The sequence below is a fragment of the Mustela putorius genome, unplaced genomic scaffold (assembly GCF_011764305.1).
Source record: "Mustela putorius furo isolate JIRA1106 unplaced genomic scaffold, ASM1176430v1.1 tig00003909_pilon_pilon_pilon, whole genome shotgun sequence".
In the NCBI taxonomy this organism is placed as follows: Eukaryota; Metazoa; Chordata; class Mammalia; order Carnivora; family Mustelidae; genus Mustela; species Mustela putorius.
The window spans coordinates 32,782,661-32,801,109 of record NW_025422057.1 but is presented as its reverse complement, the minus strand read 5'-3'; the positions used below and the strand labels follow the sequence as shown (position 1 = coordinate 32,801,109).

Here is an 18,449-nt window from a genome sequence, read left to right as displayed (position 1 = left end):
CAGTTTATAATATATTATCTTAGGTTATTTATGTCTTTTATTACATTATCTCTTCTCTTACATATTAGATAAGTGATTTTACAAGATTTAGGAGTTACTTTTATTTCCATCACAGAGTGTTGTACTTTGAAATCATGTTTCAGAGTTGGTTACTTCTGGGAAGACCTCCCCTCCCCTATAGAGCTAATTCCACTGTACATAAATTATCAGTATCCAGAAGCTGCAATCTGCCTGTTATCAGACCACATTCTGAGTCCATTTTTAAGAAATCTAGTACTCCCTAAACCATTCAAAAGTTGGAGAGTGAGACCATATACACCATGTAGATTTGAGCACTTGCTATATTTTAATTATTTTCGAATAAGATCTTAGCACTAACTATAATTTGTAATCCTTGCTGTCCACTGAAGTTGATTTTTGGTAGTTTGGTCCAAAAAAATGGGAACAAATGGTTGCAGTAAGTCATTGTACTCTTTACTCACCCATTCACCTTTTAGAATCAAAGAGAATAATTTGGATACTATAGTTTTTATACAGAAGACAAAACAGGGAGTTCTGACTGGAATATACTTAAAATAGGATCAGGCTTGCATCAGTGAAGAAAAGTATTATTCAAACTTTACAGTTTTCCTCTCATGATTTTTTGTTAGATTGTCACTGAAAGCATTCCTGCAAAAGGGGAACAACTCAATTGAACAGCAAACGTAACCAAGAATTTTTCTTGAGCTATGCTTCAGAGGCGATGGGTGGGCTGCATGGGTGAGGATGGGGTGAGGGAAGAACGTCAGAGCCCAGACCATCAATAGAGATGCCCTGTCAACAGGGTTGTCTAAGAACTAAGAATTCCCAGTTTCCTTCTTCTCTCCCACACTGTTACTGGCTTGTTAATTTGGGCAGAATGCGTAGTCCTAGTTTTTGGATCAGAAGGTATGGTCCATACTTACCAGAGGAGCATATTCTGTTGTGCACAAAAGATACACAGTGAAGGGAAGGCTAGAGAAGATTTAGAGTTTAAGAGGGAAGGGAAGTGTATGGGCTTGTTTTTAATGGTAAGGGAAACCAAACACGGGCAGGCAAAGAGTCTGCGGTGGGAAAGACTGATGACTGATGCTGGAGACAACCGCTGAGGCAATTTGAATAGATTTAGTCACAAAACTAGGTGGGCCTTGGGGAGGGGGAGACACACATTTTTCTCAGAAAAGGAGGAGAAAACGGAAAACCTAATGGAAGGAGTCCCTGACATTTGTCAGTTATCATCGTGTAGTAAAACGTGTGGTAAGCATCAAACACAGTAGCTACGTTTGTGGTGAGCACAGCATCTTGTTTAAACTTGGCGATCACTATGTTGTATGCCCCAAACGAACATAATGTTGTGTGTCAACTACACTCAAGTAAAAACAATTTTTTAAAAATGATCAAACGAATTAAAGGAAAATAAAGGTGGCTTTGGGAGTGTGAGAATAGAAAGGCTATAATGCAGAGGTAAAGAAGACAGTGAGTGATTTTGGGAAAACAAAACAAAACAAATTCATGTCAAGTCTGAAGCTGCCTTGAAGGTCCAGCTGAAGTTAGATAATCCAGATTAGCAAGGGTCCCATCACTAAGTAGCAACAATGTCAGGGTCATCACATAGCAGCCCAGAAGCCAAGGACAGATGGTTGAGTTTAGGGTTGAAGATTGGGAAGTACATGTGGCGGGAAGTCAAGGAGACTTGGGACAGCATCCTGGGTGTTGTGGGTGCCATGCTAAAATGCTGGCCATGCACGCAAACCAAGACCAAGGAACTGGAAGTCTGCCAAGGACAGAGAAGGTTTAATAGAAGGGGTGGAAGGGAAAAGGCAGTCAAACTCAAGGCTGAGGATTTCAGAGTTCAGTATTATAGCGATGGAGCACTTCGGAGTGACGATTCCAAGGTTGTCTGCAGCAGGGATTTAAAGAAGAGTCTAGGATGTGGAAGTCTAAATGTTGATGAAGACTTCCTCATGAACTGTGCCGTTGTCCAGTATCCAAGCCAGGTGACAGTCAGCAGTGAGGAATGCCATGCCATCAGAAGGGCTTTGTTCTGCCAAAGAGTCAGTGAGAATGCTTTAAGAAATCAGGAATGGAAGAAAGATTCTGGGGAAGTAGAATGTCCCCTATGGAGCTTAAGGGGGACTGGCCAGGGAGGGACTGCTGAGAAGGAAAAGGTGTGAACTGGATGAGAAGTGAGAACAGTTTGGCTCCTGGGGCAGCATTTCCTGAAGGGCTCCAAGTAGCCCTAGTCTCACAGAGTGGCCCAGTAGGTATGATATAAAGTGTGCTTTGGGGAGCAATGGATGAAGCAATGTAAATAGATTTCTTTACTGCAATAACCCTTAGAGCCTTTAACAATATACCTGTGCACCCCCTGTGTTTCCGGGAAGAGGATTTGTGACATGAATATGTGACATTTCCCCAACTTAGCCATAAAACTGATCATACTTTGGGAAATTCTGTTGTAGGGTTCATCAGAGATTTTCAAAGCTTTTTGAGCAGATGGACGGACGGATGGGTGGTTAAGTAGATGAATGAATGAATGAATGACTTGTAGGCAGAAGATTGAGAGATGGAGGAGTGGTCAAATAATGTGAATTTGTGCCCAGGGAATAATTTGGAGTCTATGAATACATTTGGTGCTTCTATCTAGTGCATTTGCCACACTCGCTTCCTCACCATCTTTTTACTGCCACTTGTGCGGCAGGGAATAAGATTTATTTATTTAATTTATTTAGATATAGCTCCTCACTGCCTATTCCTCCCTTACTTTATAGGTGGTTTTGTCCCTGCAAACCCCCAAATGTTCTCAGCAAGAATCAGTCTTTGAGGGTGGAATGTCGGCAGGTAGACCATGAAGGTTTGGACCTTATGTGCCATGGGTCCCCAAGGTCTCTTGTATGTTTACACACCATGTGCCTATGCAGCCACATATGCCTCCACCACCCTGCCTACCATCCTTCTTTCCTCTTTCACCTTGGTTGTGGTGCCCAAACTCACCCTCATTTCACCATATTCTACTGGTTAGCACTGGAGGATGAGGAATCAAATAGTACCTTTGACTTGTCTTCTACTCTGCAAAGTGTCATAGTGAACTGGTTGAAGAATGTTGTGTTAGATCAGTTCTCCTTCTGAAAATGGGGAACTGAGCCTTTACCCATGCCCTTCTCTTCCAGCAAGAAGACTGGATAGTTATCAGAAAGGTCTCCATTACAAGAAAGATAGTAGAGAGCTATTCACCAAGCAGAAACTTGGTTAGGAGACCTGTAAGATTTTGAAAGGCTCTCAAGTAAATATCTGTTGTAGGGGTATCAACCTTGGTGTCACCACAACTTGTGTTGCTTTATTTTAGAACGCCAGCCAGGCACCTCCATGGCCAATTCCAGTGCCCTCCCTTCAAGTTCAGCTGGGATCAGCAAGGAACTGATTGACCTCCAGCCCCTCATTCAGTTCCCAGAGGAAGTCGCCAGCATCCTGATGGAGCAGGAACAGAACATTTACCGAAGGGTCTTGCCAGTTGACTACCTTTGCTTCTTGACCCGGGACTTAGGCACTCCGGAATGCCAGACATCCCTGCCCTGCCTCAAAGCATCCATCTCAGCTTCGATTCTTACCTCCCAGAATGGAGAGCACAATGCCCTGGAAGATCTGGTGATGAGATTTAATGAGGTAAGAAGCCACTTGGAGATATACTTGTACTTGAAACTCTAATAAGTGATTTTTAAGCATATTTCTCCTCTTCGGATCATCTGTTATTGGTGTCTCACCTACCTCTTGGTCTTGCCCCTTCCGTGATGGCTGCCTTCTTTCCAAGCAATGAGATTGACAACACATTGTCGTCCTCCTGGTCACTTCACTTAACCTGCCCTAGGCCTAACTATTCCTATCCTCACCTCTGTCTTCATCAAGTCCATGGGCCTTCTCCCTTTGGACAGTGTTTGCCCTTTTGTCCTCTCCCTTGCCAAAATATTCTCCCTGGGCCCATTTTCTGGTATTCCCCCTCCCCTTATTCCTACAGGTGCTTTTAAGACCAAATGTCTCAATTTTGAGTTTTGACCACATGATCCCTGGCCATAGTATCTGCCAACCCACCTTCTCTTCCATTATCAGGGCTCCTCAGCAGAAACGTAAAAACCAATGCACCTGGGTCAGAAGCACAGGGAGGAGCGTGGGTTTGAGGGGCACTTCATCCCTCAACTCCTGTTCCCTGCACACCAACAAGATCCTCAACCCAGAACGTTTCTTCAAGACCTCTGAGATGTTACCAGAAGCCAGTGCTGGAGAGGACAACTGTGACCAGAGTCTGAGAATACTTGAGAGGAAGACACTGTAAGAGGCTTAGGGGCTGAGAGGAAAAGAGCCCTGGGTTGGCATCATATGCCCATGGAACAAGAACAAGGGACAGGAGGAAAGGCAGATCTCCATCCAGTATATCTCTGATGGATGGAGGGTCCATCAAACTTTGACACGTAAACCCTTTCCAACTGTGGCAGCTCACCTTGCAACCTCCACAGCCTGCCGATCCTGACCCCAATGATGGTTGTAAATGCCAGGGACCTTGATAAGGCCCAGTGGATGGATCAGAAAGTTTTAGAAGCTGAGCCCAGCAGTTTTGTGCCTGAACATACTCCATCACCATTCCTCAAAGGAAAGTCCATTATCTGTAGGAATCGCTGATACCATCTGGTAGTGTCATGCTCATCATTTTACACATACCATCTATTTGCTTCTCACAACAACCCAGGGAGACAGATACTCTCATTAGGCTCATCTTACCAGTGGAGACACTGGAGCATGAGGAAATGAAGTCATTTGCCCAAAGTTTCATGGGTGGTAGGTAGCAATAGTATATTCAGACCTACGTGGTCAGACCCCAGAGCCGGGGCTACAAACCATTATCCCCCCACCTGTATCAGGCTCCCACTGAGGGATAGCACCTGGCCCCGCCCCAAACTGAGCAACACAGACTCCCGGGGAATCCGCTTGAGAGCCTGTAAACCACAATGCCCCTAAATTGCTTTTTCAACTAAATCTCCTGATGTTCTTGATTTTCCCTACTGATAAAAATAGGTGGAAAATGTAAGTTCCAGTACCTTCAGTGTTTTATTTGTGGATTTTACTCTCTGTTGTATAGTGCTTTAAATGTCCAGACCTACTCACTCTCGGGGCCTTAGGACCTTATCCTTGTCCATTGTGCTTGTGGTTGTTTTAAATTCTACCTGAAGTTCTGCTTTGCCTGAACTTTTAAAATCTAATTTTGAATTAATTTGGGAGAAAGAAAATTTCAGTTTCTTCCATTCACTCCCATAACCTCAGGAATCAAAGATGAATCAGTGATTTCGCTAATTCAGACTTAGTGATGATACAAAGGACAGCTGGGTTGAGGCATGCTTTGGACTATCTCTGAAAATAGTTTAGCTAAGCAACTTCAGAACATAAACAAGTTTTCTGGGAAAACACTTAAACTACTTAAGAGAACAGTCTGTTTTCAAGTATTCTCAAGCATCTATTTTCATACAAATTATGGATACTGATTAAAAATCAGTCTTACATAGTCATTACAGATCTGAAATGACCTCTAGTAGGCAACACTGGGCTAGCTAAATTGTAGTTGCTTTCTGTACCTTAATGTAGAAAGGCTGCATTGCACTAAAAGAGAATTCTTTTCTTTTTTAATTTTTTTAATATTAACACATAAAGTATTATTAGCCCCAGGGGTACAGGTCTGTGAATCAGCAGGTTTACACTTTACAGCACTCGCCATAGCACATACCTTCCCCAATGTCCATAACCCAGCCACCCTCTCCCTACCCCCCTCCCCCCGGCAACCCTCAATTTGTTTTGTGGAATTAAGAGTCTCTTATGGTTTGTCTCCTTCCCGATCCCATCTTGTTTCATTTATTCTTTTCCTATCCCCCCAACCCCCCACATTGCCTCTCAACTTCCTCATATCAGGGAGATCGTATGACAATTGTCTTTCTCTGATTGACTTATTTCGCTAGCATAATACCCTCTAGTTCCATCTACGTCGCCACAAATAGCAAGATTTCATTTCTTTTGATGGCTGCATAGCATTCCATTGTATATATATACCACCTCTTCTTTATCCATTCATCTGTTGATGGACATTAGGTTCTTTCCATAGTTTGGCTATTGTGGACATTGCTGCTATAAACATTCAGGTGCATGTGCCCTTTTGGATCACTACATTTGTATCTTTAGGGTAAATACCCAGTAGTGCAATTGCTGGGTCGTAGGGTAGCTCTATTTTCAACTTTTTGAGGAACCTCCATGCTGTTTTCCAGAGTGGTTACACCAACTTGCATTCCCACCAACAGTGTAGGAGGGTTCCCCTTTCTAAAAGAGAATTCTTAAATTAAGATTTTCACCTACTTAGAAGGTTCTTGCCTTCAAAGTAGTGTGGATTTGACTTCTTTAAAGAAAAAGGAGGATAGGAGCCAGCATTTATTTATTAGGTACTCTGGACTGGACATTTTCATACTTTTAAATCCTATTTAATCCTCACGATAGTTGTGTAAGGCTGTTGCCATTGTCTCTGATTCACAGATTTAAAAAAAGTAAAGCTTAAGTAACAAAATAAATAATGATAGTATTGGATTATAGTTCATAGAATAAGTATTCTTGAGTCCATAGTGATCAAAATAAATGAATAAATTCATTAATGGGATGGGAGGGGAAGCTCTTAATTATAAAATAATCTAATTAATAAATGTAGAAGGATGAAAATAGGAAATCACCTGGAGGACCCCCCAGCAATAAATTGTTACAAGAAAGAATGCTAATATTATTGGGCAAAAATATGATGAGAAATAAGATATTGGCTTAGTCAAAAAGTATCTCTCCACAAGGGGTGCCTGGCTGGCTCATTTGGCAAAACATTTGCCTCTTGATCTCGGGGTCATGAGTTCAAGACCCACATTAGTTGTAGAGATTACTTAAGGAAATAACAAAATAAATAAAAAGAGTATCTCTCCATAAAATATTTATTAATCACAAAATAAAAAATAGAACAGTGGAAAAACCCAGTAGACACCACCGTAAGTGCTCAAGGTCATCATGACCAGTAAGACAAGTTACATTGATAGGTAACTCTTGCTGTGGTGCACTAGGAAGGGCATGACATCATCTCTTTGATGTTCTTGACACCAAAAGAAAAGTGAGGGGCATAACCTAAATTTATTCATGAGGAAAACGAAGCATCAGACAATCCCAGATCAAGGGACATTCTACTCTTCAAAAGTATCAAGGTCATGAAAGGTAAGGAAAGATTGAGGAATTGGCAAAGACTAGAGAACACAAAGAAACATGACAACTAAATGCAGTGGGGCATCCTCCTGATACAAGGTTAGAAAAAAAAGATATTAATGGGGAAACTGGTGAAATTCTAATAAGGCATATGGTTTAATCTGTATTCATGGGTCAGTGTTAATTTCCTCATCTTGATAATGGCACTGTGTTTATAAAAGATGCTAACATTAGCAGAAGCGGGATGCACTGTCTGCAGGAACTCTCCATCCTATTTTTGCAACTTTTCTGTGAATCTAAAATTACTTCAGGGACACCTGGGTGGCTCAGTTGGTTAAGCAGCTGCCTTCGGCTAAGGTCATGATCCCAGTGTCCTGGGATCATGTCCCACATCGGGCTCCTTGCTTGGCGGGGAGCCTGCTTCTCCCTCTGTCTCTGCCTGCCTGTGTCGTTTTCTCGCTCTCCCTCTCTCTGACAAATAAATAAATAAAATCTTTAAAAAATAAAATAAAATTACTTCAAAATAAAAAAGTAAAAAAAAAAGCTAGTGAAGCTAAGAAAGGTTGAGTCACTTATTCAAGGTCACATAGTAGCTGAGTGAATGTCAGAATCCAAATGTCTGTCTTCACAGTCTACTCTCTTCTAACCCAACTGCCTTGCCTGTCCTCTCTGCTTATTAAATTGCCAAGGTCAAGTTTGTAGTAAACCAGAATTGCTGATTGAGAATTTAATGAGTTTTGAGACTTCTTTCACTTTTCCCCTCTCTTTCTACTTGCATTCTAAATCTCCTGTGCGTCTATTCTTTTTTAACTCCTCTTTCTTTTCTATTTTTATGGAATTTCCTATTAACAATCATTCATTCATTCACTTAAGACTTACTAACTGAACACGTCCTGTGCTATAACCTTTTCTTCTTTCACTGATATGTCAAACATAATATTCTTTTAAGTAAGAAATTAGCAGTATATGATAAAAAGATATGACATTATAAGATCATACTTAGATTCTGTTGAAATTAGATACAAAAAATAAATGCACTTTCCTCATGGGAGGAAGATATCTATTGTTTGGAAGGCTGGAGAATCTCAAAGACAAGATAGAGAACACTAGCTCCATGGCAGGAGTGCTAGTCTCTTAAGGGAGAGGTGAATGCATTTATTTATGCTTTCAATTATTCAGTGCACATATTTTCAGCACTTCTCAGAAGCAGGGCACCATGGTGGATAAGCACTGAGGAAAATGAGTAACAGTCTGCAGCTGCCAGCAGCTACCACTCTTAAACTGTAGTCAGGCACAGGCACAAATCACTACCAAAAAAGGCAGAAAGTGCCTGCAGTGTGAGTGGCACAACTGTGGGAGCTGAGGTGTCTAGGTGGGTGATCAGAGCTCTCTCTGCTCAGTTTTGGAAGTTGGGGCTGGGCCTTGAGGGATGGATGAGCTAGAGAGGGGACATCACAGTGAATGGAGGATATTCCAGACAAGAAGACAGCCGGCTGTTACAAACAAGACCCATTGTCTAGGGAGGAAGCTTGCTCCTGATTGTCAATAGAACATTATTCTGAGCTAGAAGTTTCCTAAATTCTAATAACTCTTTAACCAATGACCTAACTCTTTACCCAATGACTTAACTGGGGAAAGGGAAGAGAATCCCTGGTGCCTTTTGGGCAATGTTGCATAATATTTGTTCTTAGGAAAATATGGTTAAAATGCAATTCAAAGTGCAGTCATAAAATATCTGGGAAAAAAATGACTTACATTAAGGAAGGCCAAGAGATAAATCCTTGAGAATCAATGAAAATCAGTTTAGATTTTGGCTTGGAAACAGTGCTTCTCCCCTTTCCCCCTTCTCCTGCCCAACATCAAGACTGGTACACATCAGAGTAACTTCTTTAAGGCAGTCATCTCTTTATCCACACAGGTAAATGGATGATGCAGAGGGTCAGCCCTGAAGCCAGTGGTAGTGAGATGAGGTATTGGGGGGCATAGATAAGTTCAATCCTGCTTTGCCTGATTTGGGAGGCAAGTCTTTCTGAACCCCTTTGATCTGGACATCTCTCTATAGTCATACTCTTGATTTAAATCTCCAAGAAACCAGTGTTCTTTCTTCCTTTTCAGGTTGAGCAACCTCACTTTCTGGCCACCCACAAAGTCTCTTACTTTGACAGTCTCAAATCATCCTGGGGGTTCCCCCCCATACTTTCTTCCCCCATCCAGCCTCTGCCTCTAGCCCAGATTCCTTTTGATCTTACTGTTTTTTTCACTTCTTTTAGAATAAATTCCAGAGCCATTTATCTTTTCTAGAGGAACTAGAGAGGCATGTTTTCGTAGATAACTTCACTGAAAAAATTGCATACTTTAGCACATGAGCTAAGAGACGAGAAGCTATTAAATATCGAAGACCATTCTTACTCCCTCTGTTCTCATGCCTTTCTTCCCCCACCACCCCTGAGGATGATGGTGAAACATGGAAGTGGGTGGTATCCTGGGTTTGAATTTCTGAGTCACTGGTTCTCAAACCTTATGCCTCTTAATATGGCCTCTGCTTCCTGTCTTTACTGTTCATCCACTGATGACCTTGGAAGTCAGAACTCGTTGTGGTCTGCCTCGATAGCTGGGCCTCAGGACCTGTCAGCAGAGTGAATTTTTGTCTGTGTAACCACCACTGCCCACACCATTGCCCAGTGCTCTTTCGTGTGATAGGCAGTTGATTTCTTGACGAGAGATTAACCGGTTCTCAGCTCAAAAGGCCATTAGCAGGTTCACTTTTCCCTCTGGCCTGAGCAGTTTTGCTTGTCGGGTAGATTTTAGCAAGAACATTCCTCTGGGCTCCTCTTTTGGACCTGGTGGTCCAGGGGAAAGTCATGAGCTCAAGATTTATCCGAGTTATTCTGAGATCCCAGAAGACCATGGAGGGATTCTGCTTAGCTCTCTGCCTCGGGTGACCTTCCCCGACCTCCAGAAGTTTGGTCAACCTAAGCAGTCACCAACCTGCTTCTCTAGACACACAAATGCATGCAGCTGAAAGTGACACTCAGTTGTTACCTGTTCCTTCTGTCTGGTAGGTTCCACTAGATTTCAGTTCAGCAGTTTAAAGCCCTTCATTCTATGAAGAATGCCAAGGTGCAGCTTAACTCCCTGAGAAAGAATCGCAAGTAAACCATCTGCCCAGAGATTGGCTCTTTCGACCTAGGTCCTTTCAACCTGAATCCCTTATATACTTTGTAAGTGATGATCAATTTAGCATTTTTCAACATCTAAAACTTTGTCTCATCATAGCCAAGGAAAGACCATTTCTGCGCAGTAAGGAAAACGCATGACATCTGATTAGAGTGGGGGAGTGTCGTCATGCCCAAATATGTTCTTCACATGAAATATTTTGGAAAAAATACTGTTTTTTAATGTGTATATTCAATCATGTTAGGAAAAGTTCCTTTCAAGGCTTTTCTCCCCTCCTTTTATGCAGACAGCCAAGTAAATCATTTATTCAGAGCTGCGATGCAAACTTCTTCTTCATATCTGAATACTCATGGGGTGCATTGCTGATAAAGCCCCCTCAGGGTAAGGGAAATTTCAGCTCCCTGTGGAAAACCAGATTTCTCCTTGAGAAAGCACATCTCCCCAGAGGCACCTCTGAATGTAGACACTACATTCATACATACATTTCACTACACATTCCTGAGTTAACAGAAATTTTAATCCAGAAATTTCTGGACCAGAAAATACAATAGGCAGTTGAACCACGAAGACTCAGCTGTGTAGGGTCATATTCTAAGAGCAGGGTTATTAGTAGGAGACCGATCTGTCCTAGAGCCGACTGACAACAAATTGTGTTTGGCAGTTCTTAGCAATCAGCACTCACAGGATTCTGCTCATACACAGTAACCATCAGTGAACAACAGGGCTGAGAATGAGGAGTGGTATCACTGTGCATCATCATTCATCTTGAGGGTCAGCCTGCCTGGGTTCTAATTCACCATTCACAGCTGCATAACCTCAAGCTAACTACCTAATCCCTCATCTGAAGGTAGGGTTAATAACAGTACCTACCTCAAATGGGTTATATAAGTGTTCAGAAAGATGACGTGTGTAAAGCAGTGAAGACCTCAGATGGTTCAATGTTGGTTACAAAACAAACAAACCTAAAACTAAAATAATTAATAATAATGGATCCCATTTCTTTTATTATGATGATCCCCCCACTTAACAGATGAGAAAAACGGAGGCACTGAGAAGGTAATGAAATGACCTATGATTTTAGAGCTAGGATTTGAATACAGGTGATCTGGCTTTCAAAGCCAGTGTTCTTGGGTTGTCTATGTGGTGCTATTAAACCAGAAGCTGAAGGAGTCTTTCTTCCTCAAGTTGGTTCTCTTATTCTGAAAAAAGCCATTTTCTTCACAAGAGGACTCAAAATATTCTTTATGATTCCAACATGTATAATGAATTTGACCTCTTTGTTGCCTTGAACACATGTGTTCACTTCCTTATATTGAAAATGCGGTATCTCCTTTTTTGAATTGGGAGGCTGTCTTCCTTAACATGGGGAAGATAACTGTATCTTAAGGTGTCCTAGAATATTGTCCCAGAAGAAAATTAGGATAAGTTGTCATTTCCACAGATCAAGCAGAAGGGGGTTTCAGGTCTTTGGCTTTTAAGTTCCTTTCAGATTTAAGGTACTGGATGCCTGAAAATGTAGGATATAAAAATGAAAATCCAAACTTTGCTTTATTTCTTTATCTTCCTCTCTTCCCCATACCATCACGTTATATGTTTCTTTCTCACTCTCTACTTCTATTTTGCATGAAACCTATACCCCAACAGAGACTGCTTTTGAAATTCATAATCTTAAGTCTTACCTGTACTTCCAAAAAGACCAGGAGGGAGGGAGGCTGTGCTTAGTGTGGGGACAGGAGAAGAAGGTGGTGGATGAGGGCTGCCAGGAACCTTGGAATCAGGACCTCCATACCTGTGCTCGTTTTAGAAACATCTAATGCAATTTCCTTGAACAGTGGTTTTCACTGACCAGCCAAATAAAGGCAAGGGTATTAGAATATTTTTAAAGTATGCACATGCCTGCAGCCCACCCTCAGGAGTTTCTGACTCCATAGATACATGGTGGGCTTGGGGAATCTATATTTTTCAAAAACTGTACAAGATAATTCTGGTGCCACCTAATGCTTGAGAATCACTGCTCTAGACCATCAGCCCCGCTGGAATTCAAAGAGAACAAAGCTGTATCCCAAAGCAAATAGGGGGACAGTAATTCCTGTCTTTGGGGTCATCCATTACTGCAAAGAGTTGAGAATTGTCCAAAGTAAATTTTAATAAATGTGGTGGCTTACTTGCTTGTCTTCTCTTTATTTTTCTCCTTCCTTCCTTCGTTCCTTCCTTCTTTTTTTTTTTTTTTTTTCATTTTTTGGTACACATGCTGCAGAGAACATGGTTTTGAAATCTTAAATATTTAAACTATTTCATTACTATAATGGGTTATTTTCATTCTTAGTAACCCTTCTTAAAGCTCCCATCATGTCTCTAGGATTTAACCAGCCCCAAAAGAGAACTTCCAGTTGACCATTGGAGGCCTGTTTTATTCCATCTAAGGCAGGCACAAAGTCAGTAGTTCAAGTCTGGACTGGCAGAAATAAGAATGACTGCAATAGAAATTAGCAAATAGACAAATCAGAATTTTGACGTATGTGAGAAGTACAAACAGTAACATGACTCAGAGAAGCAGTCTAGTGTCTTTTCAAGGCCCAGTGTTCTTTACCAACAGACATATTACCGCAGTGACACTGAAACTGTGGGAAAGATCAGGTAGGCTTCCGTCAGAGACTAGGATTTTGAGCCTCTCTCCAAGTCTGCGTTAACTGACCCTATTAGGATATTTAATTCAACTCTTTGAAAAACCATTCTCTCACAGATCTTGACTGCACATGTAGAAGACAACGTGGAATGTAATTATGCTTTGCCAAGAATCTACATTTGCGCAAGAGATTTAAACATTCATAAATCCAGTTGCCTCCTCAATGCCTCCCTGTGGCTCTTTTCATTCAACAAGATTTTACTAAACACCAGCTTATATACTAGGTGCTATTTTGTGCCCTAGGGATACAGCCCAGAACAAGACACATAGAGCCCTTGCCCTCACAAAGCTTACATTCTAACAATGCTGACAAGGCAGCTCAAATGTGGCCAGAATACAACTCAGGATTGCCTTCTCACTCCTCCATTCATAGACCACCCATTGTCTTCCCTATCTTAGCTTCTACTCAGGTACTCAGGCTAACAGCCTAGAAGTCATCCTAGATTTTACTCTTTTCCCAATCCCTTAACATGGATCAGTGAGTTCCATTTGCTTTGCTGACAAAATATATTTGAATTGGCCCACTGCTTAGCGTTTCACCTGCCACCACTGGCTACCATTGCACTCACCTTCAGTACTGCTTTCATGCTTGCATGTCCTATACTCCGTTCTCCACTCAACAGCCAGAATGATCTTTTATAAACATAAAGCAGATGAGTTCACCCCCAGCTGAAAATACTGCAATGGCTTCCCTTTACATTTGGAATAAATCCAAAATGCCAAGATCGTGCATGATTTTGCCCATCTACTTCACCCTCATTTTACACCAGCCACCCCCTCTCTGGCTCTGTTCCAACCATATTGACCTTTATTTTATTCCTACACTTACAGAGCTAGTTTTCTCCACAGGACCTTTGCACTTGCTGTTCACTCTGCTTAAGATCTTCTTATCCTGGTCACACCACAGCTGCTATCTTCTCTTGGACATGGTCGTGGAAGTCAGGGAAGTTATTGCTTTCTTGCTTTTATCCTTAGAAACTTTTTAAACTTGTTCATTACTATATGTCTGTTTCTTTCCAAACTGCCAGCTATAAAGTAGGTGCTCAGTAAATAAGTATTCATGAATGCCTAGTGTTAGTTGACATTAGCAGTTGTTTATTGAAAGAAGTGCTATTAGAAATACAAAAAAAAGCAAGACATGACCTTTTGTTTGAGGAATTTACAATTTAGTTCAAGGCATATAAGACCTAAGATATTGAATAAATAAATATACAGCAAGAAAAGGCCATGTAAACCATAGCTATCATATAAGAGATTGTGATGAGAGAAGTGTCATGGGTTAGTGGAAAGAGTATTCTATTGCTAAAGTCAGGATTTGAGTCTTGGTCTGCCACTTACTCACTGTAGGACTCTGGGCAAGTTAGTGACATAAACTGATTTCAGCATCATATTTCTCACGTGTAAAATGTGATAATTTTATCTTCATGTGGTTATTGGGACATTTGAGCAAGATAATAGAATAGCACAGAATAGTACTCAATAAATAGTAACTAGAGTGATTCCATGCCACATGAGAAGCAGGAACTGTGTGTGCCATGAAAGAGGAAGGGAGAGGGTACCAGAAGCATTGCCCTTGAGGATGACCAAAGGCTTCAGAGCCTTGGAGGTTGGGAAGGCTTTTGCCAGACACAACTATGAACGTTATCCCTAATGAGCTTTCAGAGGTTATGTTACATACCCCTGCCATCCACCAAATGTAGGAATTGCTCCCTTGTACATTCTTACCCAGCTTTTGCAAAACATTTCTAAGACAGAGTTCACTCTATTTTAATGAGCCTGTTATTTTGATGGAGCTCAATTTGTTTTAAAATTCTTCCTTAAATCAAACTGAAATCTGCCTCCTTATAAGTTCCACCTGTCATTCCCTGGGGAATAATAGAAATTGTCTTCCTTTGTTTGGTTCTCTTGAGGCTGAACATTCTCCATATTGTCAAAACATAGCATTTTTCAACATCCCTCTTAAAAATGAAGCTCCCTAGTCTGTTCTGAACACTGAGAATCTCCCTTCTTGCAATAAGTCATTCTCCTGCTCAGAATGCCTGCTAATTTGATTTTTTTTTCTATAAGCTATGTCTAATTATTAGCCCACCTGAAGGTCAACTAAAACCCCTAAACTTTTAGCACACAAATGGCCATGTTCATCTTTTCTCTATGCATAGGTTGTTTTGCTTGTTGTTTTCTTGCATGAATGTAATCTTTTATAGTTAAGTCTACTATATTTTATCTTTTGGGGGCACTGAAGCCTATCAAAAGCTTTTGACTATTAATTCAGTCATATATTGAGTTAGCTAACTACTTCCAACTTTTATCATACTCAGGCTTGATACTGTGTCTCATGTGTATTTATTCAAATTGTTAGTAAAAATGTCAAATCAAATAAGAATTAGTAGGAAGCCCGATGGCACATCATTAGAAGGCTCATCAGGTTGACCTTATACCATTAATCCCCTCTTTGCAGAGTGGTTTTTATTTTAAAGATTTTACTTATTTACTTGATACAGAGAGAAAGATCACAAGTAGGCAGAGAGGTAGATGGAGAGAGAGGGGGAAGCAAGCTCCCCGCTAAGCAGAGAGCCCAATGCAGGGCTCCATCCCAGGACCCTGAGATCATGACCTAAGCCAAAGGCAGAGGCTTAACCCACTGAGCCACCCAGGTGCCCCTGCAGAGTGTTTTTAAGCTAGATGTAAATTTCCTTATCTTTGCAATCATCCAACAAAGGCTTCTCATTTTGTCTCTTGGTATAATTTGAGATACCCCATGAAATAATTTCCTAAAACCAAGACACATCCTTGATATGTAAGTTGAATTATTCTCTCAAAGGGAAAGAAAAAATTTGGTAAATTTGTCAGTTATCTAATTGAGGATCTCTAATTTTTTCCCATTTATTTAGATGATAGTGATGATGATGATGGTGATGATGATGATGACATTGATGGTGGTGGTGATGATGATGATGCTGTCATGGTGATAATGATGAGGGTGATCGTGATAATGGTGATGACGGTGATGATGAGAAAGAAATTAATATTGTAGCCACTGCGAATTCTTACAGTGGGCACTATGCCAAACACTTTACATACACACTTTACATTTAGCTTTCATACCATCTTGATAGATGGGAATTATTGCTTTATTTTACAAATAAGAAAACTGAGAGGCTACATAAATTGCCCAATATCACATAACTAGAAAGTGGCTAAGCCATGATGAAACTCAGGCTTTTACGACCCCAAAACCCAAACTCTCTGTTATCTAGCTCCACATATAGAACTATTATCTAGTTGCACAATAAACATTTGTCATGAGAGATACCATGAATAAAGAAATGGGGCAACAAAATGCTAGTTTGTTTGAGGGATTTGGGGGGTAACCAAGTGTTGTTATCTCCCACAGTGCGTTGTTTGGGATGTCAGTATGCATTCTATGGAAAAATGGTCTGACACATATGCCACATGCTGGGCAATGATAATGAAGATTTCTTTTTCACTGAAGTACTTTTCAGGTCATTTATAATGCTAATGTATACTGAGACTCAGAATGTAGTATTTCACAAACATACTTGAATACTGAGTGCCTGATACCCATTATAGAACATGCTTTAGAAAACTCTGTTAGGGGGCGCCTGGGTGGCTCAGTGGGTTAAAGCCTCTGCCTTCGCCTCAGGTCATGATCCCAAGGTCCTGGGATTGAGCCCCACATAGGGAATCTCTGCTCAGCGGGGAGCCTGCTCCCCCGCCCCCTGCCTGCCTCTCTGCCTACTTGTGATCTCTGTCAAATAAATAAATAAAATCTTTAAAAAAAAAAAAAAAGAAAACTCTGTTAGTATAGGTGGTAGGTGGGTCTCTCATACTGGGACTAGGCCTTAATGCCTTAGCCTTCCAAAGTAGTTTAGCCACAGATTCCTCAAAAGCTGGAGAATGAGCAGAAAAGGAAGTATGCATGTAAAATATTTAAACCACGTGGCAGTTGACATATGTTCTAGCCTCCCCTCCTTCCTCCCCACCTAGGATGAGGGTTCTGGGTAAGGACTGGACAGTTCCAAGGTGGGCCAAGTGAATAAATGGCAAAGAGGTGGATAGCAGGGAGAACCTTTCAAATGAGAGAAGCAGCTTGATCAAAGATATTCTGGGCAGATCATGCATGATACCGGAGGGGAGACACATCAGAAAAGTTGCTGTAAACAACGGGGGATAGATGACGAGAGGCCTGGTATAGGATGCTGGTGAGCACAAAAGGAGAAAATGGTACCCAGTTGTTTAGAAAAAGAAGCCTAGACTAGTTGGGTGTAGGAAGGCTAAATTCAGGGAAAGGTCAAGACTGGACCTTTCTGGGCAGGGCATTTGGAAGACAGGGAAAACTTGTGACATCGTCTAGGCGGGAACAAAGTCTGTGGGTGATGGTCAAGTGCAGATATTCTGATTCAGACGTACAAGGGTTCAGATCCTAACCCTGTTACTTATTTGCACAGTGGATTTGGCCGAATTACTTTGCTTCTCTGAGCCCATTTCCCCACCCGTAAAAGGGAGCTAGGAGGGGTGCCTGGGTTGCTCAGTGGGTTAAGCCTCTGCCTTTGGCTCAGGTCATGATCTCAGGGTCCTGGGATCAAGCCCCACATCGGGCTCTCTGCTCAGCAGGGAGCCTGCTTCAACCTCTCTCTCTGCCTGCCTCTCTGCCTACTTGTGATCTCTCTCTCTGTTAAATAAAGAAATAAAAGGGGCGCCTGGGTGGCTCAGTGGGTTGGAGCCTCTGCCTTTGGCTCAGGTCATGATCCCAGGGTCCTGGGATCGAGTCCCACATCGGGCTGTCTGCTCCGTGGGGAGCCTACTTCCTCCTCTCACTCTGCCTGCCTCTCTGCCTACTTGTGATCTCTGTCTGTCAAATAAATAAATAAAATATTTAAATAAATAAATCTTAAAAAAAAAAAAAGGAGCTAGGAGTAGTTTCCTCATGGGTTGTTGTAAAAGTTAAGTAAGATAATGAATCCTTAGCTCAGGATAGTGCCTGGCGCAGTTGTGTGCTTAACAAATGTTAATTGTTATTTCTACTCTTGCTACTATTATCACCATTGTTATCTATCATCCTGTGAGGACATACATGCTTTGGTGCATGAAAGTTTTAGGATAAGAATAAAATAGGGCCTTTAAGGGTGTGGGAGGTGAGAACCTGGAGCTCATATACTAGGAGACTGAAGCTTCAGATACAATTTGAGAATAATCCCTAAAAAGGGATGGCTGAGCTGTGAGAATTCATCTTTTTTTTCTAAGATGTCAAGTATAAGAGAGATCACAGACTCCAAGTTTTGGTGAC

General features: G+C 41.4%; 1 protein-coding gene across 6 annotated transcripts in view; it reads left to right on the top strand.

The window, feature by feature from the left end:
* PLCE1 (phospholipase C epsilon 1) overlaps positions 1 to 18,449 on the top strand; it is a 325,242-nt gene that overhangs the window by 177,653 nt on the left and 129,140 nt on the right. For all 6 annotated transcript variants that reach the window (XM_045068712.1, XM_004749638.3, XM_004749637.3 and 3 more), the window contains one exon: positions 3,365 to 3,681. In XM_045068712.1, coding sequence (XP_044924647.1) covers positions 3,365 to 3,681 — 317 coding nt within the window. The remainder of the gene's footprint in view (positions 1 to 3,364; positions 3,682 to 18,449) is intronic.